The sequence below is a fragment of the Planococcus citri genome, chromosome 1 (assembly GCF_950023065.1).
Source record: "Planococcus citri chromosome 1, ihPlaCitr1.1, whole genome shotgun sequence".
NCBI classification, from domain to species: domain Eukaryota; kingdom Metazoa; phylum Arthropoda; class Insecta; order Hemiptera; family Pseudococcidae; genus Planococcus; species Planococcus citri.
The window spans coordinates 30,818,463-30,844,106 of NC_088677.1; the positions used below are offsets into that span (position 1 = coordinate 30,818,463).

At 32.5% G+C, this 25,644-nt stretch overlaps 2 protein-coding genes across 6 annotated transcripts in view; one reads left to right on the plus strand and one right to left on the minus strand.

Moving 5' to 3' along the window:
• Eip74EF (Ecdysone-induced protein E74) overlaps window positions 1–25,644 on the plus strand; it is a 308,952-nt gene that overhangs the window by 105,640 nt on the left and 177,668 nt on the right. For 2 of the 5 annotated variants that reach the window (XM_065343706.1, XM_065343711.1), the window contains exons 4-8: window positions 11,694–11,757; window positions 12,484–12,664; window positions 12,754–12,906; window positions 13,195–13,330; window positions 14,048–14,164. In XM_065343706.1, coding sequence (XP_065199778.1) covers window positions 12,545–12,664; window positions 12,754–12,906; window positions 13,195–13,330; window positions 14,048–14,164 — 526 coding nt within the window. In that variant the 5' untranslated portion in view covers window positions 11,694–11,757; window positions 12,484–12,544. Of the gene's footprint in view, window positions 1–11,297; window positions 11,537–11,693; window positions 11,851–12,483; window positions 12,665–12,753; window positions 12,907–13,194; window positions 13,331–14,047; window positions 14,165–25,644 lie in introns of those variants that run through there. The other 3 variants (XM_065343710.1, XM_065343709.1, XM_065343708.1) reach the window with 3 other exon arrangements.
• On the minus strand, window positions 7,591–10,908 carry Lsm11 (U6 snRNA-associated Sm-like protein LSm11). Its single transcript, XM_065343705.1, has 5 exons — window positions 10,540–10,908; window positions 10,357–10,438; window positions 9,427–9,536; window positions 8,562–8,700; window positions 7,591–7,974 (listed from the first exon to the last, which is right to left on the minus strand). The coding sequence occupies exons 1-5, from the start codon at window positions 10,720–10,722 to the stop codon at window positions 7,709–7,711; spliced, it is 780 nt and encodes a 259-aa protein (XP_065199777.1). The 5' UTR covers window positions 10,723–10,908; the 3' UTR covers window positions 7,591–7,708.

Sequence of the window (25,644 nt, forward strand, 5' to 3'; positions counted from 1 at the left end):
AAAATTACCAGTAATTTTACTAAAGAAATACTAGTAATTACCCCCCCCCCTCCACAATTGCCAGTACCTACTTTATCTTTACCAAGAAAATTACCCGTTATTTACCAAAAAAAAATTACCTGTAATTTACCAAAAAATTACCTGTAATTTACCAAAAAATTACCTGTAATTTACCAAAAAATTACCTGTAATTTACCAAAAAATTACCTGTAATTTACCAAAAAATTACCTGTAATTTACCGAAAAATTATCTGTAATTTACCGAAAAATTACCTGTAATTTACCGAAAAATTACCTGTAATTTACCGAAAAATTACCTGTAATTTACCGAAAAATTACCTGTAATTTACCGAAAAATTACCTGTAATTTACCGAAAAATTACCTGTAATTTACCAAAAAAAAATTGCCTGTAATTTACCAAAAAATTACCTTTAATTTACTAAACTATCACCAGTAATTCGCTGAAAAAATTACCATTAATTTACTAAAAAATTAGAATTACCAGTAATTTACCAAAAAATTACACCACCATGTAAATCCGCCATACGAGCTGACACATTAATCTTACATTAGGAAGGGGTTCAATTTGAAAAAATTCTCAAAGTGCTAACGCTTACCTACTTTGTAAACCCACTCGAGTCTTAATTACTCATACTTATTTGCTGCTGTCTGCTCATTGCCATTGTCAAAAAAAAGTTCCAAATGATGGCGAGTCAAATACATTATCGTACTTGCTCTCTGGTTAAAACCCACATAGCCTACATAGATTCATATTTTTCAAACATAAGATTTTTCCACCGATCTTTATACCGTTAAGTACCTACTAGAAGTGCAACTGCTTATACTCGTAGTAGCCAATCAAGGTCACCGAGACACGCCGGGTGACGCAAAATAAACTTACTCTATACTCGAATACACGTATAGGAAAAAAACAATCGAAAAAATATTTCGGTATTTTCTTCCTTCAATTAATAATTATTATGATTAGAAAAAAAATCCTAGTTCATTTCGCCGAAAAAATTTTTTTTCGTCGTTGAAACTTGCACTCTTGAGGCGCTTCCCCTTCTTTTCTATCTTTCTTGGTGACCTTGACGTTTGCCTTGATATGTGCTCGTATAGATGCAAACATCTGACATATTATAGACACAAAATAATATCCCAATGCTCTTGGCCTTAAGGTTCAAGATTAACTTACACCTTTTATGGAGGTATAATTTGGAAGAAAGGTGTCCATATAAGCGTCGCGTAAGTAATGTGTGTGCTTAGTGCTTACGGATTTAGAAATTCGCCTACTCTTTCTCTTTTCTTTATGGTTTGGTTCGTGAATTGAAAAGTGACTCCGGGTTGTTTTTTTCCTCGATGTTTTCTGGTAAAATGAACTTTGATGGAGGTGTCAGAGATAATTTTGGCATCGGGTTCGATGATTTAAGAATGTTGTGTCGCCTTCAGTTCGTGAGATAGGCTGAATTCGTAAATGATCTACCTACGAGTAGTTTGAAGTTTTTGATGAATTTTTAAAAAAATTCCTATGTTTATAAATTAAAGGATGCTGACCTTGGAGAAAGGTTTCGACTTTCAAGACACTGTAATTCGCTGAATATTAAATTTTGGGTGAAATGTCACTGAACTCATCTTAAAATAAAGAATAAGAAACTTTACATAGAAACGAAGTTATTCGAACATTTAGCTGATTTTGATTTTTTCGCTGTTATGGGCCTTGAAATTTCAAGTTCTCCAGTTCCAATATTGGGAAAATACACGTAACCTATTTTTTCAAAATGAAATTCAAACTACAAAGTTGTTCGTATGCAAATTTTGCCTATTTGGCGAATTGAAGGTGTTATGGAGGCTCGAAGTATTCGAAGGTCGAAATCCAATCATTGTCATTGGCAGTGCAATGTGCAAAAATTGCTAAATTTGATTATAGTTCGCTCGAATGTGCTAATTAAGATCTGTCTGTGCTAGTGAAGAGCAAATTTTGACAATGTTCCGTTTTGAAGGCTACAACAGAGCACATTTCACTTTTAGGCGACTCTCCATTAGCTCTTTTTCCAGCCTATCTTCGAGCTTAATTTCTTTACGACACCGAGGAGAGTCGAGCACATCACAAGAATTGTTCAGATTTTATTCCTTCTCTATATTTTTCAATATGAAAATCATCCATGAAAAAATTTAAAAAATATGACTCATTTAGTTACAAAATGATTACGATCGAAATATTTATCAAAAATTGAACGTTTCGAATTCAAAATACGTTTTTTTTTCACGCATAAAATATTTCGAGGTTGAAATTTAAACGAAAAAAAAAAGCATGACGTCAATGTACACATTTTGGATTCCGGCAGCCGGCATTGAATATGTAGATAACAAAAAAAAAAAGTAGCGATGTCTGCCGTCTTAAAACATAACGACGTTTTCGAGTTAACAGCGTAAAAATTCGTTCACCTAATTCTACGCTCGTTGCTAAAATAAGAACGAAATTATTAAGTACGCCAAAAATATTCAAGGTCGTTCACCCGCCAATTTCTACACACCGTATTTACGGCGAAATAACTATGCAACTTCATCAACACGTGGGATTCGAGGCTGAAAACGTGGTGTCGCTAAACCTAGGCAGAGGCACTATAGGCAGACATCCTGACAACGAATTTATTATCAAACAACTTTGTGTAATTTTCACGTTCGCGGTATTTGCCTAGAAGTGAAACCGTTTTTTTGATTATTGATTAAATTTTTACACAGTTATACGTATTATACGAATTATGAAAGATTATATTATGGTCGCGCTAGAAGCCCGCAGGAGACAGGTAGAGAGATGTAGAAAATGCAATTACAGATTCGATAAAACACCACGTTGCGTTGTTCGGCTAGCTGTTGTGTGTGTTGTGCGAGGATTTGAAATGACATAATCAAACGTTAGAATCAACTCTTTCCGGGTTATCCACACGCATTTTTTGTCTACTTTAATTGTTTTCTTCTGTAAACTTCGCCACATCTCTTTCGACCTCGAAATTCCATTACACTCGACTTTATTTTTATCATCGCTCATTGTACGTTCTGTGTCCTTATGTCGCTGTTATTTTGGACGTACGAGTATTCTAGTTTTGTTCGAATTTATACCCATTTGTAATGGTTACATTTGGTGGGCACAGTGTTGTGTGCGTTTTAAATCTGCGTGTTTCGAGATGCGAGTTAGATTTATTGTGTTTTTACGTACCTACTCGTATGTATTTAGCACGTTTGCCAGATTTTCGAGTGATTTTAATGTCAAGCTGGGAGCTTTTATGCGTTGAAGAAAGGGTTTTGATTTTCGAATCGATGAACGTCTTTGGTGTTGTTTGAATTTTTTTCTAATGAATTAGTGTATCTAATTTGTTTTTTGTGACGATAAGATGTTAATCAATTTGTTATTTATCTGGTGAAAACTAAAAAAAATAATCATTACTTTGACCTAAAAAAAAAAAAAAAAAAAAAAAAAAAAATAGAAACTGAATTGAAAACAAAAAATTGAATTTGGCTGATGAAATTTTAACTTTTGATAATCTGCGTTGAATATCTGAAAATAAAGAAGTTGAATTATCCTCCATTCGTGTTGAAAAAATAAAACTAAAATTAATTCTGAAATCATAAAAACATTCATGGAATTGTATTCGTTTTTCTTAAATTATGTTTAATTAAACATTAAGGTCAAGCTGAAGACAGAAAGGGCAAGAGGGGTATTTGCCCCTCCAATGTTGAAAAAATTTGATATTCAAGTTGAAAAAAAACTGGTTTTTATGCATTGTTTTAGTTTGGAAAGTTCGAAGAAAATTCAAAAAAAAATTAAAAGAATTATAATTTGAAAAATTGGGAAAATTATCTTGTTTTGTGAGGAAAAGCTTTAGACATAATGTTCCATTTTGACTGTTTACTTTCGAGTAATTTCTCTTTCATTCGTCCTTGAAAATTATTTTTGATACTTAATTAATTTTGATTTTTTTTTTTGGCATTTCAGTATATTCCCACAAAAATCATAAAATAAAGTTGATGTTAAATAAACAAATTTTCAAAATCAGATTGGTGATGTTAAAATGGGTTCAACTTTGAAACCACAGTCATTTAAATATTTTCGTAATTTTTGAGCTCCTGGTATTATTAAGATTTTCTGTTTGTTGGTCAAAAAAAAAGTTTCATTTCATTTGAATTCCTAGAAAAAAATATATTACGTTTTTTAAAAATATTAGATGAATAAAATAATACCTAAATGTGAACTAGAGGAATCCAAATTGAAAACTAAAACTGAATTTCGTTATATTTCAGTTTTTTAACACAAATGATTAAGATGCTTTCCAATCAAGAAATTAAAGAAAAGTCAACGCTTAGGTACAGGAAATTCAAGGTGAAAATGTGGTGTTAAAGTAGAAAAATCTGTTTAAAATTCATCTTAAATCAAGATATTGTTCTGAATTTGAATGAAATTGAATCAAAAGATGAAGGAGAAAATGCGATTGGTTCTCTTTGGAAGGAAGGAGGAGGAATCAAAAAAATTGAGAAGAAAATGAAAGTTCAAAAAACTTGTTTGAAAATTGAATTGAATGAAATAGAAAATTGAGTATATTTATTTCAACGATTAATTCAGAAAAAAGTGGGAATGTTTTTTTTTGGAGGAGGGGCGAGTTATAATATAAAATAAAGCATCGGGAAAAATATTAATGCTGAAAATTTGTTCCAGAATTGGATACAATTGAAATTTATTCGTGTGTGAGGATAATTTACCCAAGAAAGATATAATAACTGAAAAATTAATGAGAGAAAAAATTACCGCAAAAGTGAATCAAATAATAAGGAAAATGATATTCACTTAGATGATGAACTCGGTAGAAATGAGATTTGATTTTTTTCTTGTGATGGGAGAGGGGGAGGAGGAGAGAAAAAAATGAATATGAAACTTGATAAAATAGAGATCGAGAGACTCAAAAATGCATCGAATGAAATTGATAATAATATTTTTTTTAATATCTCCCCTCCAAAAATTGAAGTTGATTGATTTTTTTTGAAGGGGGGGGGGTAATCATAAACTGAAGCATTGAAAACAAAAAATGCGAAGAAATTGTTCCAAAATTGAATTGAATAAAATATAAAAAATTGTATTCGGTTGCAAGATTTACTTACTCAGAAAAAAATGCAATTGATTTTTTGAGAGTGGGGGAAGGAGTGATACAAAATTGAAAAATTGAGAAAAAAATCGAAAAATTGTATTTTGTAAATTTGGTACATCGCGTCGTGATAATTTCACAACACCTGTTATTACTTTTTTGGAATGTTTCAATCGTGAAAATTAGAAGACTATCAATTTTAAAATGCGAAGAATGCAGATTTAAAATCACCAAATACATACTTTGTATGTAAATTATTTTTCTAGGTATTACCTTTTCGTGATAAAATAATGCACAAGTACAAACTATGTACATACAATAAAATCTAAAATCTAAAAAAAGTATGAATAAATAATCCCAAAAAGAAACAAATTTCCTGCAACGTATTTTTCGCTGGGTACGATTACCGCGAAATATCAACTAAACACGTCGTGAACCCCTTGTTGTCGGTTTGAATTGCTTTTTTGTACGATATGGTTAGTAAAATTGCATATCCTTCAATATACAAGGAACTCGTATAAATGAGAACGTGATTGAAATATATAGCTGATTTTTAGCTTCTCGCACGAATAAACACACCGAATAGACTGAAATTAACAATGTAGGTACCTATTTTTTTATTTCTTCTGTTCCATCACGAAATTGTAAATCTTTGAGAATCGTTTGGTTGAATTTTTTTCTCCTTTGGTAGTTCTAGCCAATTTTACATTTATTGTTTCTTCAAAAAAAAAAAAAAAAAAAAAAATGATTCGTATTTGTAATTTAACGAGTCAGGCAAGACGAGGCAGGTTGTTGAAAAAATAAGGTTAGGTATTTGGTAGGAATAAAATTAATTTGACGTTTTTTTTTGTCGAAAAATATTCCGTTTTTTGATTGCGTAGAATTTAATTCGACTTGTTTCTGAAAGAGGTATTTGTTGACATACTTTTTTGCTTTTTTAAATCATTTACTTTTCGATTTCGACGTGAAATTCGAAATTTTTTTGTCTGAAAAATTTCCATCGTTGGAAAAAAAATTGGTATTTTGACATGGTTTTCCAATAATAATCGATGCATTTTGTTGGAAATTTTACACGTATTGTAGTTGATTGAATTTACTGCCAGTCACGATATCGCTACAAGAGATGCGAACGAGTTATCGCCATTTACGTTTCGTTTTGATTGGATATTGGAATTTTTCGTAGGCCTGTATGATGTTGATTGAAGTATATACTACGTACCTACGTATAGATATGCATTAAAAAGTAAACTTTGTGAGAGAAGAACGCCTTGAGTAAACGAATTATATAACAGGAAGCAAAGATTAGAAATGTAGGCGCCGGAGTAGTACTTGAAATACTGGTAGGACATCGTAGTTTCCATCGAGCTCTGAAAATATTACTGAACGGCTTCGAGTAAAGGTAATAACCTTTCGTCGTAATAATTCCGGTCATTCGAATCAACTCTCTATTTTTATGCGAAAAAACACACACACAAATATGTAATCTCTCACTTTGAGCTCGCGAGATTATTATACCTATATGTTTGTAAACAAAATACTTTTGACTCGAATCATTGCCTATAGGAAAAGAGACAACGGTGAGAGGAATTAAGTTACTCGAAACTTGAAAGCTGTGTAATGGTTTTCATTCATCGTCGCGTTATATGAGCATGGATTTTTTTTTTTTAGAATATATCTCGTATTTACTTATTCTTTTTTTTCTATTTTATTTTTTATGTATTCTAATCTGAGTTACGTTTACCTAAGTTGGGCCACGACAACGTTTAAATATTTGTTGACACGTTGACAGACATTAGTGCTAGTTTTATTCCACATTGTACCTTTTCAATTGAATAAATTGTACGTACGTACCTACCTCTACGACGAACATTGTCATTTATTCGCAAAATAGGGAAATTTCCCCTCGCTTTATGCTCATGTAAGTAGCTGTCTGTTACATGCTTTCATCGACTAGACGTACTCGTGTTTAGAAATTGCACGTCGTTGTTTGAAAACTCGTCGAGAAAGATCACGAATAATACATTCGTACCATTTTCCAACGTGTACATAAGTTTTAGAAACTCAAAAAAAAAAAAAAAAAGAGAAAGAGAATTGGTGAAATAACGGTTCCTGTATTCTTATTTACTTGCTAATTTCACGTACCTCGGTACACGTACTCTTGTAGGTATTTTTTTATTTTCAAATTCTTCATCATTGGTAATATTTTAATTCAAAGCAGAGGTGTAGAAACCTACTCTGGGTTTTTTCCCTTGCACTTCAGCTTATTTGATTTTCATACCTCATCATTTCTATACTCATTTTGTATTCTAATGATTACAAATCGAGATAGAAAATTTGTTTGCATTATTACCGAAGTTGAATGAGAAAAAGAATAATACCGAGTTTGCGATATCTGAAACCTTCGAGTACACTTTGTAATGGTTTATTTGTTCACTGAATTGAAAATGTAACCGGTAATATTGAAAAAATTATATATTTGATGGTATTTTCCAATTCAATTAAAAAACACCTAATAAATTAACAGTTTACAACGTACAATTAGCAAAACCACACCAAGCAGATCAGACTTGATTTATGATTTCATTTCATTTTCAAAAATTTGGTAATTGGGATTCGTATCCAATGTCACGATAACAATTTGTTCTCCTCTTATAAGTATCTGATCAATATGTCGTTCACAAATTTCTTTACGTTTTAATCTCTTTCGAACTACAACTTTAGGTTTACTTTCGTTCAATTTTTTACGCTGATTGTGCTTCTCACTTTGTTCAGACCTTGTTGATAAAATATTTAAATCTTTGAACTCTTCGGTAGCACTTTCTGTTTCCGAAACAGCATCTAAAATCGAAAAGAAAAAAGTTAGAAAGATATGAAACGTAAATTCAAACACATTTTATAATCTATAGTCATTCCAACTATTTCAACGTTAGAAAGAGTTACGGTAAATTGTGGTTTCCCGTCGTAATGAAACTCTTACCGCACTCTCGTGCAAATTATTTATCAACTTGCCAACAATCCAGCATGCATAAAAATTACACTGTAAGTTAAGCTCGAATATACACCAGATTCGAAACCGGAAATGTAATTATCAAATGCAATGCATACGACTAGGAGTAAAAGTGCATTTTAGAATTATTAATTTTTTTTCGCATGATAATTATTTCCGTAATGGAGTATCTTTGATGGAATTCACTTAGAATCATTTTCGATTAAAAATATTTAAATTTATTTCGTTGAGAAATTTTTTCATTTTTTTCTGTTTTAATCATTTTTTATGCAATAGATTTTTAAAAAAATTAAAAATCATAAATTTGAAATCGAGTAATTTACTTGAAGAGATATTTCTGGTATTCGATTTCCTACGAATATTCTACACAAATCAAATCACTCGTCGTTCTAGTTTAAATAATCTAAAACCCATTTACCTAAAAATAGTAGTTTTCTTTTTCTTTTTCTCGTCCAAGTTTCAAATACATCCTTTAGTACTAAATTCATATGTTTATCGAAAGCGACTATAAAACCAACACAAAATCCTCGTACTTGAACTGCTCCTCTGGTATATACCTGCAAATTAAAAGAAAAATATTTATGAATAAATAAATGCGAAAGAAAAATACAAGGGTTGAAAAATAAATACGAAAATTGTCGACATTGATATTGTTGACATTATTCTAGTCAAGGAAAAATAATATTCATTCATAAAACACGAAATTACAGGTTTGAAAATACTTTCCAAGCTCAGATTCGTAGGATACACGGTATAAGGCGATCGTTAAAATTAATAAAAGCAAAGGGAACACGAAAAATATGACATAATGGTGCAACGAGATTAATAACTTTTCGTTACCCTTCGAAAAAGAGGAATAATTGATTAATCGTTTTTTTCCTACTTTTTTTTTCTGAATAAGGACACTCAAATACCGCAGCATTACGCCCCATCTTTTTACTATGTTGGATGAATTTTTACCGTGATTTTAACTCGTTAATAATACTTCGAAGATAAATTTTAACCATTCACCGAACAAACGTTGCATGACACGCCTACATTAAAATCTTCCAGTTGAGTTTCGATTATTTTATTTCGATGGGAAAATTAGTAATTTTGTATTTGTTTCGAAAATTATTGTAAGTACGTTTGATGAGAATATGTTACTTTAACGTTAATTCCGAAGCAAAAATAATTCTGGGTTTTAAATTTATTGGACGGTTTTTGGTTAGAAATTATTGAGGGATTTGCTTTGTTTCGAAGTTGACGTTTCTAGGATTAATTTACGCATACTGTCTACTCACTTTTACACGTAATTTTTCATCCATACATTTCTTAAGGAATGTTAGTGGTCCCTTCACTGTTCGTTCCATTCTTGTGAGAACATTTTTGCAATCTCTTAGCAGTCTTATATCTAAAAAAAAAATATACAAAAAATCGTTGCAGTTAAACTGAATTTACAACAAATAATGCTTATTGAATAGATAATATGTAATTATGAATTTTCAAGTCCCATTATAGGCTAATTGAAAGAAAAATCGAGTGATTGATACGATTATTGTTCCTTGTTCGTATGATATTAGGGGAAAAAACAAGAAAATATATATTTTCCTCATGTAGCAATACTTGGAATTTGATTCGGACTAAATTCATCAATTTTACAAATATGATGAATAGCGAATTTATGTTTTCACCTGTGTACATCTGAATTCAATTAAAACCTACGACTAAAGGGTGAATGAACCCTCTGGACTATAATATCTGTAGATTTTATATTGGTGTATTTTTTGTTGTTGAATCGAGGTTAACGACCGACCGCTCGACTTTCCAATGTAACCTTTTCTTTGCACATGACTTCATTAATTTTACACTGTTATAAGGTACTTTGCAAAGATTAATGATTTAAACTAACATTCTGTAGTTATTGAAAATTTGAAAAGTTACAGGAAATTCTAATCAATTTGTATTGTCAGAAATAGGTTACGAAAAAGAGATTTGAATTCTTTACTTTTTCTTTTATTAGTATTATAATGAAAAAACAGTAAAACTTGGATTAGAAAAAAATTTATTTAAAAAAATACAAAAATATAGGAAAAAATATCAGCATATGAAAAAAATAATACACAAAAAATACACCGAAAGTCGATTTATCGTATAGGAAAGCATCACCGTTTAGTATTCATTCAATTAGAATTCTGAAATATCTGATAGATCTGATAGGAATCTCCACATACCTTTAGTATCTTCTGACTCATTATTCGATTGTTGATCTTTACTTGATCCAGCTTTTAATGATGGATCTTTCGGTTTTGCTACCTATCAGAAACGTATTTCTTTATTAAAGTTCATTTAAAATGATTTGTAATGAATTTTGAAATGTAAAATGTGAAATATACTTATGCGTTTACAGTACTTACTTTAGATTCCCTTTTCGGTTTCGGAAAAATTCCTTCGGGAGTTTCTATGAAAGATGATATATTATCGAATACAGGAGCCGATGGACAGGGGATTCTAACTTTATCTGGATTTTCTAAAGCTTTCAAAGGATTAAAATTTGGCGAAGTGAGGTCCAGCTCGTCTTGGTCCCTTTTTTCAGACATCGTGATCGGAATGAATTTATGAGATTCTGTAATGAATGGTTACCAGATTATCGTCTAATGGACTACATCGTAGTATTTGTAGCACTCTATAATGAAGACTAATTAACGAATAAGATTAATTATTAAATGCCGGTTTAAACATCTTTTTCATTTTGAAAACACAACGTTATCAATTTGATTTTGAAGTTTGATAAGCGAAGAAAAACATTCACAGATTTACCATCCAGTTACAGAATATATCGGGGTCTCGCGCTTTAATTTTTTTTTTTTTTTTTCATCATTTCGCATTTAATTATTTATTCCAACGAATATGATTAATTTGAATTTCAGAAATGAAATAAGGATTGAGGATAGCGATCAGGAACATTATCAATCACGCGTAATGATTCAAATTTTAAATTTCATCTCAGTAAAAATTTACGAAAAAAAAAAAATAAAAATTGAGTTGAATCGTTATTGTAGGTAGAAAAGATAGGTAATGAATTTTCAACGTGTCATCCAGTTTCGTTTTACATCCATAGATTGTTTTTGTTTTGATATAAATTTTTTTTTTTGCTGGTAGTTTCGTGTTTAGTTTCGTGAATTTGAACTTCGAAATTTGAATTTCCAAGTGTAAGTTCGTGGTTTTTAGAAAATTTGAGATTGATATTATTAAATTTTCGGTGTAATTTCTCTCATATACTCTTGACGTATTTCTGTACTTAAAGAATACCGTGAAAATCACCATGTCATTGAAAATATCGTATACGTTTAGCTACTCGCCTTCAGCAGCCCTTAAAATTCACCCCCAAAATTGCTACGACGCAAAATCTGGGTAAGAAATGATACTAGAAATTTGAACCGTAGATTGACGAATTACGACAGAATTGCAGTATTTTAGTAGTCTTGTCACTTCATTTTGTATTAATATATGAATTCTATTGTGTATTTTATTGAAATCGAACTAAAAATTTGTGATTTTTGTGTTTCAGGTGGTTTCAACAAACCTACGTTCATGCGGTGGCGAAAGTTTCAGAAATACCGCGATATATCGAGGTACACCTGAGTGTTTTAGACTTGAAAGTTATACTCTGCATGTATTATCCATTTGCTCCATCCATAGACAATTATTTTGTCAAAACAACACAAGTATCTATATTAAATTTCTTATATCAACTTTTCAACTTCGTCTGTGGCCATTGTATTATGCTCATCTCGACAGAAACATGGTTTATAGATCGCTGTTGCAGATCTTATAAGTTATTTAATAATTAATCTGTACTTAGTTTTAAAAACTGAATCCAACTCCTATAAGAAAATTGATAAAAATGAATCAGGAGCAAGTTTGAATATGGGAGAACTTGAGAAACCATCCGGAATTCTAATATTATTTTGTCTAGACTTTTGAAGACATGAAAAAAAATGCGATGAATTCTCAACACCATGTCACAATTTTCAAAACCTCTGAAAGAGAAGTTACAATTTTCATTGAGAAAAAAAATTAATGAGTTTCCTGAAATTATGCTGTAGGTACTTTGAAAAATGACCTTTTTGATATTTTGTTAAAATTGTCTTTCTATTCGGAATTCCAAGTTTTGAGATAATTTGAAACTTTCTTCGAAGAGGAACCTCTAATCTGAAGTCTAATATCCTGAATTTTTTGAAAAGGAAACGATAGTTTCTCATTTTTTAAAATCATATTCATATTCATTCAGTTCTATCGCTAATTTTATCACTTTATTTAACGTGTTACTAATTTATATTTTTTCTTTTTTATTAAAGGTCGTTGTTAGAAAGGTAGAGCGACATCACGCTGGCTTACTTAAAGCCAGCAACAACTTGTATGACTGCTGGGGAGAGTAACACATCGATCCCTGCTGCAACTGGTATGCCATTTATCGAAGATGATCTTCTTTGGTGTCCCGACAACGATACCAAAATGGTGGACATCTCTCAATGCCTGGTTAAAATTTATTCTATTCGCTTTCCAATGCATGAAAAGTTCGGTTATAATTTCACCGAAATAAAATACTAATTTTGTACATTTTCCAGGAAAATGGAGGCGGCTTGGGAGAACTATCGCATTCTGATCTCAGTGGTTTGGAAACCGGCTTAGAACAAGGAGAGGACGAGGATATTTTTAAGCAGTTATCTGATACTTCCTTTGAATTAGAACAATTTTTTGATTTTTCCAATGAAGTAAAAGTAATTTCGATTGCATTTTTACTACATTAGTTATGAGTTACATTTAACAAAATGATCGAATTTAAAGGCAGAAAAATAGATACGTATGGAAAATTACGATTTGACGGCTAAATTATGCGATAATTTTCCATACTGTCGATTTTGCTCTATAGTTGGACTTGATTTGTTGTGTAATATTGAAAACTGATTGACAAATTGAGCAAATCTGCTGTTTTAATGTATCAAAAGTATAGCATAATGATATAAAAATATTTATTCGCTAATTTGAATACTTTTTCTACATTTTAGGAGGAGAATAACAATAATGTCATATCCAGTAGTAATAAAAATCCTGCTACCGTAGCCCTACTTCACGAATTACAAAAAAATGTATCCTCATGTAGTAGAAAGTTCAACATTGCTGCAGCGAATCCTCTCCTTGCAGGTGCATATTTCATTATTTAGTTTACGAATGTAGTAAGTGTGACATATTGGTCTATTCCAAGGAGCCTGATCACATTTTCTCCTCGAATTTGTACCAGATATAATTGGAATCCTCTCGTATAGTAAAATTACACGAAATATTTGGATTTTGAATGAAAAAATTTGATTTTGTGTCACAAAAAGAGTGAATACAAAAGGATAGTGGAGGAATTAGTACTGTTAAAATTTCAGATCGAAGAAAAACATGCATTTCTAATTATCTACATACGTTCAACGTTTTGACTTTTCGAAAATCGTGCTACGAATGAGTACGAATTAGAAATCCCATAGAAAATTATATCGATTAAAGTATTAAAAACAGGTACGAATATTATTCTTGAAACCTGTTTTCATTCATTTAATACTTGCTGAAATTATACTTGCAAAATTAAAAAGAAAAATGGTTTCAAACGTAAGCTTGCTTTTGAATTTGAACTTCTTATTTTATATTTTAAAGACTGTTATGGAAATTTATTATAGGAGAAGGCTTCAATCTATGAACAAAATATCGATACGTTAATATGGTTGCCTATCCTGTATTTTACAAGGCATACGCATTAAATACAATCTTCATTATGTTAAACGTTCTATGTAAAATAGATTAATTATTGTTTTTCAACTTGATTAATTATAGTTAGATAATTAACTTCAAATTTGAACCATTGAATTTTGTTTTCAGAAAAATTATCCACTCCTACAGTTGCCAATGCCCATAAGAATATACAGTTATACTCGAATCCTAACGTTAATCAACGAATAATCAAATCGGAGCCAGGGACGCTTCAAAACAGAACAGGTTGGTAAAGTTGAATTGTCATCGTACTGAGGAAAAATAAAAAAAATACCTCAGTTTATTTTAATTTGCATGGACGTGTACTTGGATAGTTGAGGGGTTTCAAACTGTCCAAAAGTATTTGTAATATAAAATTGGCCAAAGGATGATCAAATTCGTATGAAACAAAAATGTTTCCTCAAGTGCTCAACACAACTGACCATTTTTTTTTAATGCTGACTTAACTGATATTTTAAAATTATTTCAAAATAAGATCTTAAACAAATTAATTACTTATTGTGGGAAGATGAAATATAAAAATCAAATTAGTCGACTTCAACTATACAGAAATTTATGCGTTTTGTTTTGAACGAATAGATTATTCTATTTCTTTCGAAAACAAAAACACCGCCAAAATTTTAATTTAAAAATGACTGTTTGATATTTTTTTAATTAAAAGAAATAAGCATGTCGTTGACCTTTGTAGTTGGTTAGGTGTTACATTATTTTTTCAATTGATGGTCGCTTTTTTTAATAAACAATTTACCTTTTTATGAAAAAAATGAAAAATGAACACTCTTTTTTATAAAAAAAGATACAAGGCAAATGAATGATGAAAAAATTTAATATCATTCATTATCTAGAATAAATTAGGAATTTCATAATTACTTTATTAAAAAAAAAAAATAAAAGATATTACATATGTGGATTCAATTTTAAGGCTCTTATCAATATTTCTCGCCTTTAGGTTGCCAAAAAGTAAATAAATCGCATTTAAATTTATAAATCGGTACATAATGATTGTTTGTATTCAAAGTTTACGATATGGATCAAGAATAACGACACTTCAAAATTAAATATTTGTCCCGTTAAGTAAAATGGAAAGTTTCATTGATTAAAATGTAACGTAATCGTGCAGCTAAAGTTGATACAAATAGTTGTTAAAGGCCATTGTACCCACGAAATTGGGAGACAAATACTTACTAATAAATATTACCGATATGTGGGAATATTTTGATAAATGCTTCATTCGATGGTCTTTCATAAGTAAATATTTGGTAGTTGAAGTTTGCTGTAAGTAAATGATCATTGATAATTTATTTAGTTTATCTGAAGAAATACTAGTACATGGCGCGTAATTGTTTATCTGAAAAAAAATTACTTTTGATTACGAAATATTTTACGCGTAATTTCACACGTGTTTTGTGGTTGGAAAATTTCGATTTCATTCACAGCGAAAATTTTTAAAAAAGATGTTGGAAAATGGTAAGGATTTAATCTATTTTGTATTGTAGAAAAATATATTTCGCACGATTTCCTTGAAAATCTCTTGGGTAATTCAAATTATAATGAATGGATACCTGCTTAATGAAATTGAACTACACCTGAAATTTATAGATATTTCAACATTTTAAATTGCTTTTTCGCGAAATAAAATTAACATAAATAAATTATTAAATTCAAATTATCAATAGTCGAATTTTAATACATTTACTCCGAATAGTCACAAAATTGTAAATTTTCAAACGATAGGTATAAAGCTACGTAAAGTAAATTTTATTTCTTCTTTAAGAAAAAAAAAAGTCATTCAGCTGATAGAATTTCAATGAAAAGCTGCAAACACGAGCACAAAGAGGTTAGAAAAATAACTCCATCAAAATACGTATTTTCTGAGAATATTAACCTTTAAAAAATTTATGTTGTTTATTGCGTGATATTGAATATAAAAAAAAAAAAAATGAAAAAAGAATTTTAAAATCATTATGTAAGAATGAATATTCGTTATTTTTCGAGGGTTTTATATGAATGGAGATTTTTTAAGGTTTCGATATGTTTACCGAGAAAAAGGTACCATTTAATGATCATTTCGAATTATTTTTTGACCTTATTATTACTCGGTGAATTTTCCCCCCCTTTTCTGTGTAATAAGCAGAAGCTTTACGAATTTTTTATTCGATTTTATTTTTAGTTCGAATTTTAATTTGCCAAGGTGAAGATACTCTACTTTTCGTGATGATGTTATTCGTTCGTTTCGTATCTTTTTTTTTGTGTCTCTCGATTTCAAATTGAAAAAGTCCCTGAGAAATGAATTTATTTTCAGTGAAATTCGTGAACATGAGATGGCTTTTTTCAAGGTAGAACACGTAGGTGTAGGTGCTTTGGGTTGGATTTTTTTTTGTGATGAATTGATGATTATTGATAAATGATAACTATTGAATCAAATGAACACAGAAAACTTTTGAAATGATTTTAAAGATTTAAAAATACGATTAAAATGATTTTTAATAATTACGTATCGTATCGAAATATTTCCAAAATTAATACTGAAATGAAAAATTTACAATAATAATCTGAGACTATCAAAAGATTTTTACAAATTTATCCAAATCATGAAAAACTGAGAACTTTTAATTTGAACATGAGTTTGATTAGTTAAGTATTCAACCTTCTTGATCATAAATGTAAGAGTTTTTGAAAATGAATTAAATTTTAGCCAATTTCTTTCTTTCTTTTTTTTTTTGAAAATAATCTCAAAAAAATACAAAATTGTAAAAAATTTTCAAAATTTTCAATTTTATGTTATTCACCAGTCGAGAAACTCGAAAAGTACGGGTGGCGAAAAATCTGTTCAAAAACACATAGAATTACTTAGAATAAAGAAATTGTTCCTAAAATTGAAGTGAATGAAATAATTATAAAATTTTGAGTGATTTCACTTTTCAAAAAATTTATGATTTTTCTCTTACAAGGTGAGGAGGGGGGGGGGGGAGAAGAGTTTAAAAAATAGAGAGAAAAAAGTCAAAAATGAGCTGAGAAAAATTTATTTATTTTTCAAATTTGGCAGGCAGTGAATTTTTTATTTCAAAAATTGAAATTGATTTTATATATTTCTAAAAAATTGAGATCTCAAGTTGAAACTTATCACTGCTCAGGGTGTCTAATAGGTCCTGTAAGTCCTGCAAGTCATGAAAATCCCAGCATTTAGCTCAAATATGTCGTGCATTTTTATGGAAAATTAAAGAGAAACGGAGGGGGAATCTTGTACATATTTTGATTCTGAGATTTTATTGACTCTTGTTTTTTCAAAGTAAGAACTTGTAAGTATTGATAAAGAGTTTGAAAATTTGATTAAAAATTTATTGTTTTAATAGAATTGAGGGACTAGTTTTAAAAAGCACCGAAGTCAGAGCTAAACTTGACACTTGTTTAATGGATCGATTTTCAATCTTTTTTTCAATCTTAATCTTTTAAAATGTACTTTCATTTTTTAATTAAAAATTGAAAAAAAATTTTGCAACTTGTCCATTGTGATTTGAATAGTACAAATGAACCCTACAAATTCAGGGTACTTGAAAATATGACAAATAGCAATTTTTTTCTCAAGATTTTTTTGTAAAAAATATGTAATCAAGTTTCAAATTTCGTTCTGACATTATTGCTTTTTTTAACCAGCCCCTCAATTAAATTGAATTTTAAATTTTGAAAAAATGAGTTGGAAGCATTTTACCAAATCAGAGCCTATAGAGACAATATGGAAATTTATTATGCAAATCGAAAAACTTTCATTTCGATCGTAAGCTTAAAATTTCTCAATTTTCCCAATTTTTATTTCATAAATGAAATTTTTTGGGTTTTCTTTAATTATTCATTATTTATTTCGGAAGTTGACACCCACGGTTTGAACGTCGAATTTCGAAGTTTTACGTTTTTTTTTTTTTTTTATAAACCAAAAAACCTCGTGTCCCTTTTACTATTGAAATACGGTGCACAATTCGAAATAAAAAATGTATTCGAACATATTTACACTAATACAAAATGTACAATAAAATAAAACGAAATAAAATCGCCATAATGCGAACGGAAACGTAAAACGGTAGTAATACTCGAGTAGAATCGCGGAAACTCGAGTAGAAAAATCTAAAAGTCATCGGAGATGTTTGTTGACTTTATACATACATTGTATCGCGATAATACGAAGAATTACGCGTATTTACGACGAAATAAATAAATAAAAATAATGACTCGAGTTTTACATTATTTTCAACACTTTCCCTAATTCGAGAATTATCGAGTAAAAATAAAACTGCTCCGTACGAACATGAAAAACGTTGATCATGTATCCTCGAATTCGGTCGATGTTAAAGATGCTTCAATAGCGGCGATGAACTCGGATAAGTAACTCGATCAGCTACCTAGATCCACAAATCGCCGCGTCAGCATAATCGAATAGGTACACCAGATGTCGAGTGAATCGAACTCAGACATCCGGCGAGCTGGAACTCTAGAGCTGTCTCCATTTACATGATGTAGACAGCTGACGTTTTCGTTGGTAGGGTTTTCCAGAGAGATATCGACGTGTCTCTGGCGACGTAACAGCAGCTCGTTTGCTGCTGATCAATGATCGAATGGAAATATCAGACTTATCGATGTCTGATCGCTTTCCCAGAGATCTTGAACGGAAATCCGGCGCGTCATTAGCGGCTATGGAACGGATCGCGGTGTCCATAGGGTCTTTCAAATTTGAACGAGGTTGGCTTCGAACAGCTTCTGCGTACGATTTCAGTGAAGCTTCTATTTCAGCCATGAAAATCTCAATCTCAATGCAATTAGCGTGATCGTTGACATCTTGAGATTTCGAACGATTGTTATCGCGTAATTTTCTCCATCTAGATAGAAGCTTGGTTTCTTCTAGATCGTCGTTGATAATATCGTTAGCGTCATCAAATTCGTCATTCTCGAGCAAAGAACTATTCGATGATTTCGGTGAGCTTTTTGGCGAACTTTTTGGAGTCGATTTGGTCGAAGATTTCGGCGTAACAAGCGATGACTTCGACGTAGAAGGTGCACTTTTCTTCTCATCACTTATCTCGGTATCGGTATCGTTATCAATCGGATCTAGCAAATCTCGATTGATTGGAATGGTAACTCGCTGGTCGCAATCGCGAAGTTTCTCGTAGAAAGTGACATCTTTTGAAATAACAATGTCACGTTTCTCTGGAACGTAAACTCGATATTGCTCATCACCATCGTATCCGACGAGGTAACCTTCGAGAATCTTCTTATCCAGATTTCGACGTGACTGGATTGGAACGTTAGCGTAACATTTTGAACTAACAATTCGAAGATGTTTTATTCGCGGTGGTATACCAAACCACATCTCGTAAGGAGTCGAGCCGTCGATCAATGATTTGCCTACTCGATTCAGCAAATACGTAGCGGTGGTAACAAGTTCAGCCCAGATTTCGATCGGAAACGTAATCTCTGGATTCGAATATTTCAATGTTCGCGCCAACTCGACAATCGCACTGCTACCGCGTTCAACAGCTGCGTGTGGCGTAAAACGATGACAAACATCGAACTCTCGTAATACTGAACGAACCGCTTTGTTATCGAACTCACCTTGGCTGCTAGACTGGAATTCTAACACTCGATGACCAAGGGTGCGAGCTTTGAATAGTACCTCTCGAACGCAACGAGATACTACTGCGGCGGTTTTCTCCTTTTCGACGAACGTGTGATGATAATTCGAATAATCATCTTTGATAACGATGAGATATTTGCGACCACCAAAGGAACAATCGAATGGCCCGCAAATATCACCAGATAGCAGCTCACCAACTGCTCTGGTCGATGAACGTTTTTTGAATGTTTCGCGATGAACTTTATCGAACTGACTGGGATTGCTCGAATTGGTTTTAGTTTCCTGCGATCGTTTCTTCAGGCCCAATTCTGCAAGTTTAGCTCGAACATGATTTTTATCTACATGGCCCCATCGTTCGTGATAAAGTTGCACGATTTCGCTGCTCTCAACAGCATTCACCTGCGGTTCTGGCAAAATGGTCTCGAACGACGCTTTGAAAAGAGAACCATTTTTCGATCTCGTACCGGTGAACATGACGCGATTATCTGCCTCGAATTTGCAGAATGTAGGATTCGAATAAAATCTACTCTCTGGCTTTTTATCGTGAGCCGCGACAACTGAGAACAAATTCTTCGAAATACCAGGAACGTGCCATACATCAGTCAAATCGAACTTGACAAGTTGACCATTTACGAAGCTAGCAACTTCGATCGATCCATGACCAACTGCTGTGACGCGACTGCTAGCAGCTTTGACGTAATTTGGTTTCGAAAATGGCTCGTACGAGTGAAACCATTCTCGATTCGATGTAATGTGCTTTGTTGCACCATTATCAATCCACCAAGATTGATCCGACGACGACGTAACCAGATTCAGTTGCTCACAATCGGCGAGTAGAGCGCTTTTAGGTTCTGAATCGATATCGTTGAGTTTTGGCGAACAACCAGAAACGTTGACTTGAGGCGAACAACCTGAAGTATCGTTAGCTCGAGCAGGAAAGGGTGGTTTACCGTCGTTGATCCACTGTGAGCACTTTTTGAGCCAGTGCCCTTTCCCAGAACAGTATTTACACACTTGAGCGTTTCTCTGATGATTTCGAACGGATTGATCACCAGACGTATTCGCGACGACATTCGAACCACTCTTCTGACCAGATTTAGCGAACATAGCTTCGGATGACAATGGCGACGTTGAACTATGTACTGGTGTGACGTTGCGCTCGTGCATGATAAGCGAATCGGACAAATTACTTAGTGACTTATCAGCTTGAGCATTGAGAAGAAGGTAGCTCGATTTAAAAGCTTCGAAACGACTCGGAAGAATGTGTAATACTTTCAAAACGAATAAAATTTCTAACAGCTTATCAACTGTCTCGATTTTGCGATTTTCCAGACTAGCTCGAAATTCACGGTGTTGATTTTTGATTCGAGCAACAACAGAGGGCGCATCTTCGTAATCATTCCACTCGGTACTAAAGAAATTCAGGCATTCGCGGAATATTTGGTCTTCTGCCTTGTCATCGAATTCCTTCGTAAGCACTTGCCATGCTTCGCGTGCAGATAGTCTACCAGCGATTCGACTGTGTAGCTCTTCGGAAACGGTTTGGGAAATGATTATTTTCGCTTGGTGAGAAGATTTTTGCCATGTTGCAATCAACTTACGTCTTTCGGCGGTGTCGGCGGCGGTATCGGTTGTTTTTGGTTCATCTGGGCAGGTTGATTTACCTTCGACGATGTCCACGGCATTAAACAAGGCGAGTACGTCGAGCACTTTATCTTTCCATGACGGCCAATCACTGGAACAGGACAGAGGCTTTATACCCTTGATATAATCCATGATACAATTAGGCGAATATGGATATCAACAGCTCACAACTGCGATCCACAATCTGTACGTCGAATGATAACGTGCGATTAGATATCAACAGCTAACAACTGCGATCTAATTTTCGAATAATACAACCGCACATGAACCTTCGAATTTGAATTAGATAACGTTACGAACGAAATACATCACGATTAGCGTTTTATCTCGAATAGGCACAGTTTAGCGCGTCTGGTACCCATAACCTATTGAAATACGGTGCACAATTCGAAATAAAAAATGTATTCGAACATATTTACACTAATACAAAATGTACAATAAAATAAAACGAAATAAAATCGCCATAATGCGAACGGAAACGTAAAACGGTAGTAATACTCGAGTAGAATCGCGGAAACTCGAGTAGAAAAATCTAAAAGTCATCGGAGATGTTTGTTGACTTTATACATACATTGTATCGCGATAATACGAAGAATTACGCGTATTTACGACGAAATAAATAAATAAAAATAATGACTCGAGTTTTACATTATTTTCAACATTTACTCTTGTATATTGTACTTTCAAAATCGTGAAAAAGCGTTGAATTTAAGTTGCAGCAGGTGTTTTAGAAAATGTTATTTTTCCTTATTGCAGAAGAAATTTTGGTGGGGAAGGGAATGACGGGATTTTTGTTTGCAGAAGTAAATATTTTCATGTATTTTGGTCAATTATCAAACAGTTTTGTTTTCAAGAGCTTCCATTTGCAACAATTTTCTCGTTTTTTGTTACCTATTTTGAAAAAAAGTGCGTTTTTAAGAATCCTACTTTTTTGAAAGTGTTTTTGAGCTGATTTAAATTTTTTCGTTTGACGATTCATGTAGGTATGAAATTTCATGTTTCAGTCTACTTTTGGTCTTCTGAATGTCAAAGGGTTAATGATGGAGGAATTCTAAATTTTTTTGAAATTCACTCTTTCTTCTAAGTGATGGTTGCATTCAATTTTGCGACAAAAATTCACAATTTTTTGATATTTGTTCTCATACAACTTGCTATGTCAGTTCAAAAGCAACTCAGAAGATACATTGGCTTCTTTGTTTTGTTCTTATTGTGGATATCGGTTCATTGAAAGGTTTCGTATATTGCTCATGTGTTTGTATACAAGTTCGTACCTACGTTATAAAGATATACCTGTCTATACTTTCAAGAGAGGGAATTGACATTGAAATTGAATGCATTACGAAGCATAAAAATCGCCCGGTTGTATAAGAGCATCGTCGTCATCGTAGGTATCGAGAGCTAGGCGCCCGAAGCAGTTTCGATGCGCCACTGCCGTCCGGCTTTGGCGTCGTCCATGAGGGGACCCGTAACCCCGGCAGCTGCGGGGACGTAGGAGATAATACGAAATTTAAAAATGTTGACGCGAATATGGCAGAAGATTCGGTTAAGAACAAAACTCGCTTTGTAAATCAGGGTCATTAACACATTATAAATATATCGAAAAAGAAAAAAAAAACCAAGAGCGAGAGAGGCAGGGAATGACGATTCAATAAGCGAGCGTATAAAGAAAGTATCGAAAGGAAGCATCATTAAAGAATGAGGAATCATTATGCGATATATGTATACTCGTAGATTTGTTCTGTTTTGGTAGCCTCCGGCGTCCATCGTGTATCCGTGTACTGGTTTTCTTTTTTTCTCGAAAGCATTCAACTTTGGCGCTAGAACGACACAACAAGGCGGAGGATGCTCGCGGAGGAGTTTTTCGAACTTTGTAGACGTAGTACGTACGGTGGAGCACATATTAGAAAAACTAGTTAATTTTCGGCAGTATTGTGTGGCGGAATAACACGGCGAAGGAAACAATAGATTTGTTCTTTTGTGAGCGAAATCGACAATAGAGTCGAGGTCCTTGACGGTTTTGCGCCATCCACTTGTGGCGTATGTACTTCTTGGAAGCTGTTGGTCATTTATGTTGCACTATCGATGTGAATGGACTCCTTCCTTAAATTACTTCTTTTTGTGATGCATTTTCATTACCATCGATGTATTATAGATACGTGTGTACTGTGTATAGAGAGGAGAGATACACATCATAACACCGGTAGTTCCAACGAGCTGAGAGACCGAGAAGCCTTCCGTTTGCTGTTATTTTAATTTACTACCCGGCGTCATCGTCCGTCCTAGTCGTACCTATATACCGTAGGAAATACCTTATTGCTAGTTTCCGTCATTTTGTAAACTACGAGAAGTAATACACGTGAGCTACGGTTCGACAACTTGAAGCATTTCTTGAAGCGTTGAAAAAAAATTCTAAACGGTGGAAATTCCGTTGAGGGAAATTCTCTAGTCCTTGAGAAAGACAGCTTCCGGTGTTGCGAATGCGATATCCATAATTTAACGTTCTTTGCCTAAAAGAAAAATCATTTTTATTGTACGAATTATCAGAAGGAGGGAAATATGGAGAAAAATTGAGCTCTAAAGTAAATTTAATAAAAGTAGATATTATAGGGATTTTAAATTTAAAATATTTTAGGGGAAGTAGAATGAGGCCATTTTTTCATGTTTTCTGCATTTCACTCGAAAAATATAGAAAAATAATTTTCGACTAGATTTTCAACTAAAATAATCGTAAGACGAATCCTGTTTACATATCAAAGCTTGTTAATTATGTATCCCAAAATTCCCTCCCCTCTCGGCCTCTCCATTCATAAGCTCATAAAAATTGTAATTCTTTCTGATTTTCCAAATTTTTTCGTGAAATACATATTTTGAGGGATAAGTAATGAGTTGAAAAACTGATCAGTTTTCTGCCTCTAAATGCAGATCCATGTAAGGCCATTTTCAAAAGCCTGAAAAAATTGCTGAAACGCTCAAAACAGGATGTTTTAATGAAAGGAAAAAAATTCGAATCAGGTGAAAATCAGATTATAATATTGAAACTTTTGAAATACGTATAGCTATAGATACTCAAAATTTCTGTTTTGATTAGTGGTGGGACAAAGGGTGTAAATTGAATAACTGAAACATCTGAAAAAGTATTTGGATCGTTGAAGCATAGAGTGTGTCGTATCTACCCTATTTCCAGTAAAAAATTGCAGTTTTAAATTTTTTTCAAATTTTGAATTTCATGCCATGTGATGATTTTAATGTTTTTCCAGATAATTTTGTTTCATATTTTTCATTCACAAATACTTGATCATTTTTCAGTTTTGAATGAATTTAAAAAATTTTAATTTGAAATTTTAAGCTGAAAATGCTTTGGTTATGTTATCAGATGATTTTGATGCTAGAAATTAGACTATTAATTTGGAGAAAGTAATCATTTTTATGGAAATGTTGGGAAAATTCTGGAGGAAAAATTAAAATACTCGAAAAAAAGTATTGAAAAATGTGGACCTTTCCCCCCACCCCACCATTCAATCACCCCCTCCAAAATCTTCTTTTAAAAAGACTCTGATTAGAAGACTGACCTCGAGTCATTGGAGAAATTTTACATTTCAATTTTGAAAATTCATGCTGCATTTATTTGATTTTTTTGATGATCCAATTTCGATTAAATTCTTCAATTTTTGTTGTCATATTTTGTTCCTCAACGTTTGAGTGAGATTTTCAATCAGAAAAGCCTCAGCCATTGCTATCGGGTTATTTTGGTGATGTCAAGTTGGAAGATCAGTAGGAAGTAGTAGTGATATTTTGATGAAAATGGTGAGGAAATCTAAAGAAAGTTCCTTTAACCCCCTCCCTCTCCTTCCAAAATCCGACAACTTACAATTCAAGCTTTAAAAATCCATGCTCTATTTTATTCAATTTTTCAAATGTTTTTCATTTGCATTTGAGTGGAATTTTCAATAAAAAATGTCTGTCGTGCTACACAGCTGCTTTTGTTGACGATAAGTTTAAATATCAGGAGGGAATAGTTGTGATTTTTTTCATGGAATTTTGGAGAAATACTGAAGGAAAAAGTAAGAAAATACGAAAAAAGTACTTGGAAAATATGAAGTTCTCTTTAACCCCCCCCCCCCCAGAAAACCATCAACTACCCACATTTCAAGTTTGAAAATCCATACTCCATTTTGGTAATTCGATTTTTTAGGTACCTACATAATTATATTTTCAGTTTCTTTTTTCATGATCAACTGAAAAGTTTTTGTACAAATTTCACCTGCTCCGAAAATTGAATTTTAATCGAAGGAGAATGATTGAATTCGCAGTTAATCTTCAGAGAAAGCTATAAAAATTTCTTTTGGAGACGAAGAGGAGGAGGAGAAGGATGGAGGAGTGATGGAATTCAACAAATATGAAGATTCGCTGGTGGGTTTACTTAAATCTCAAGACGTAT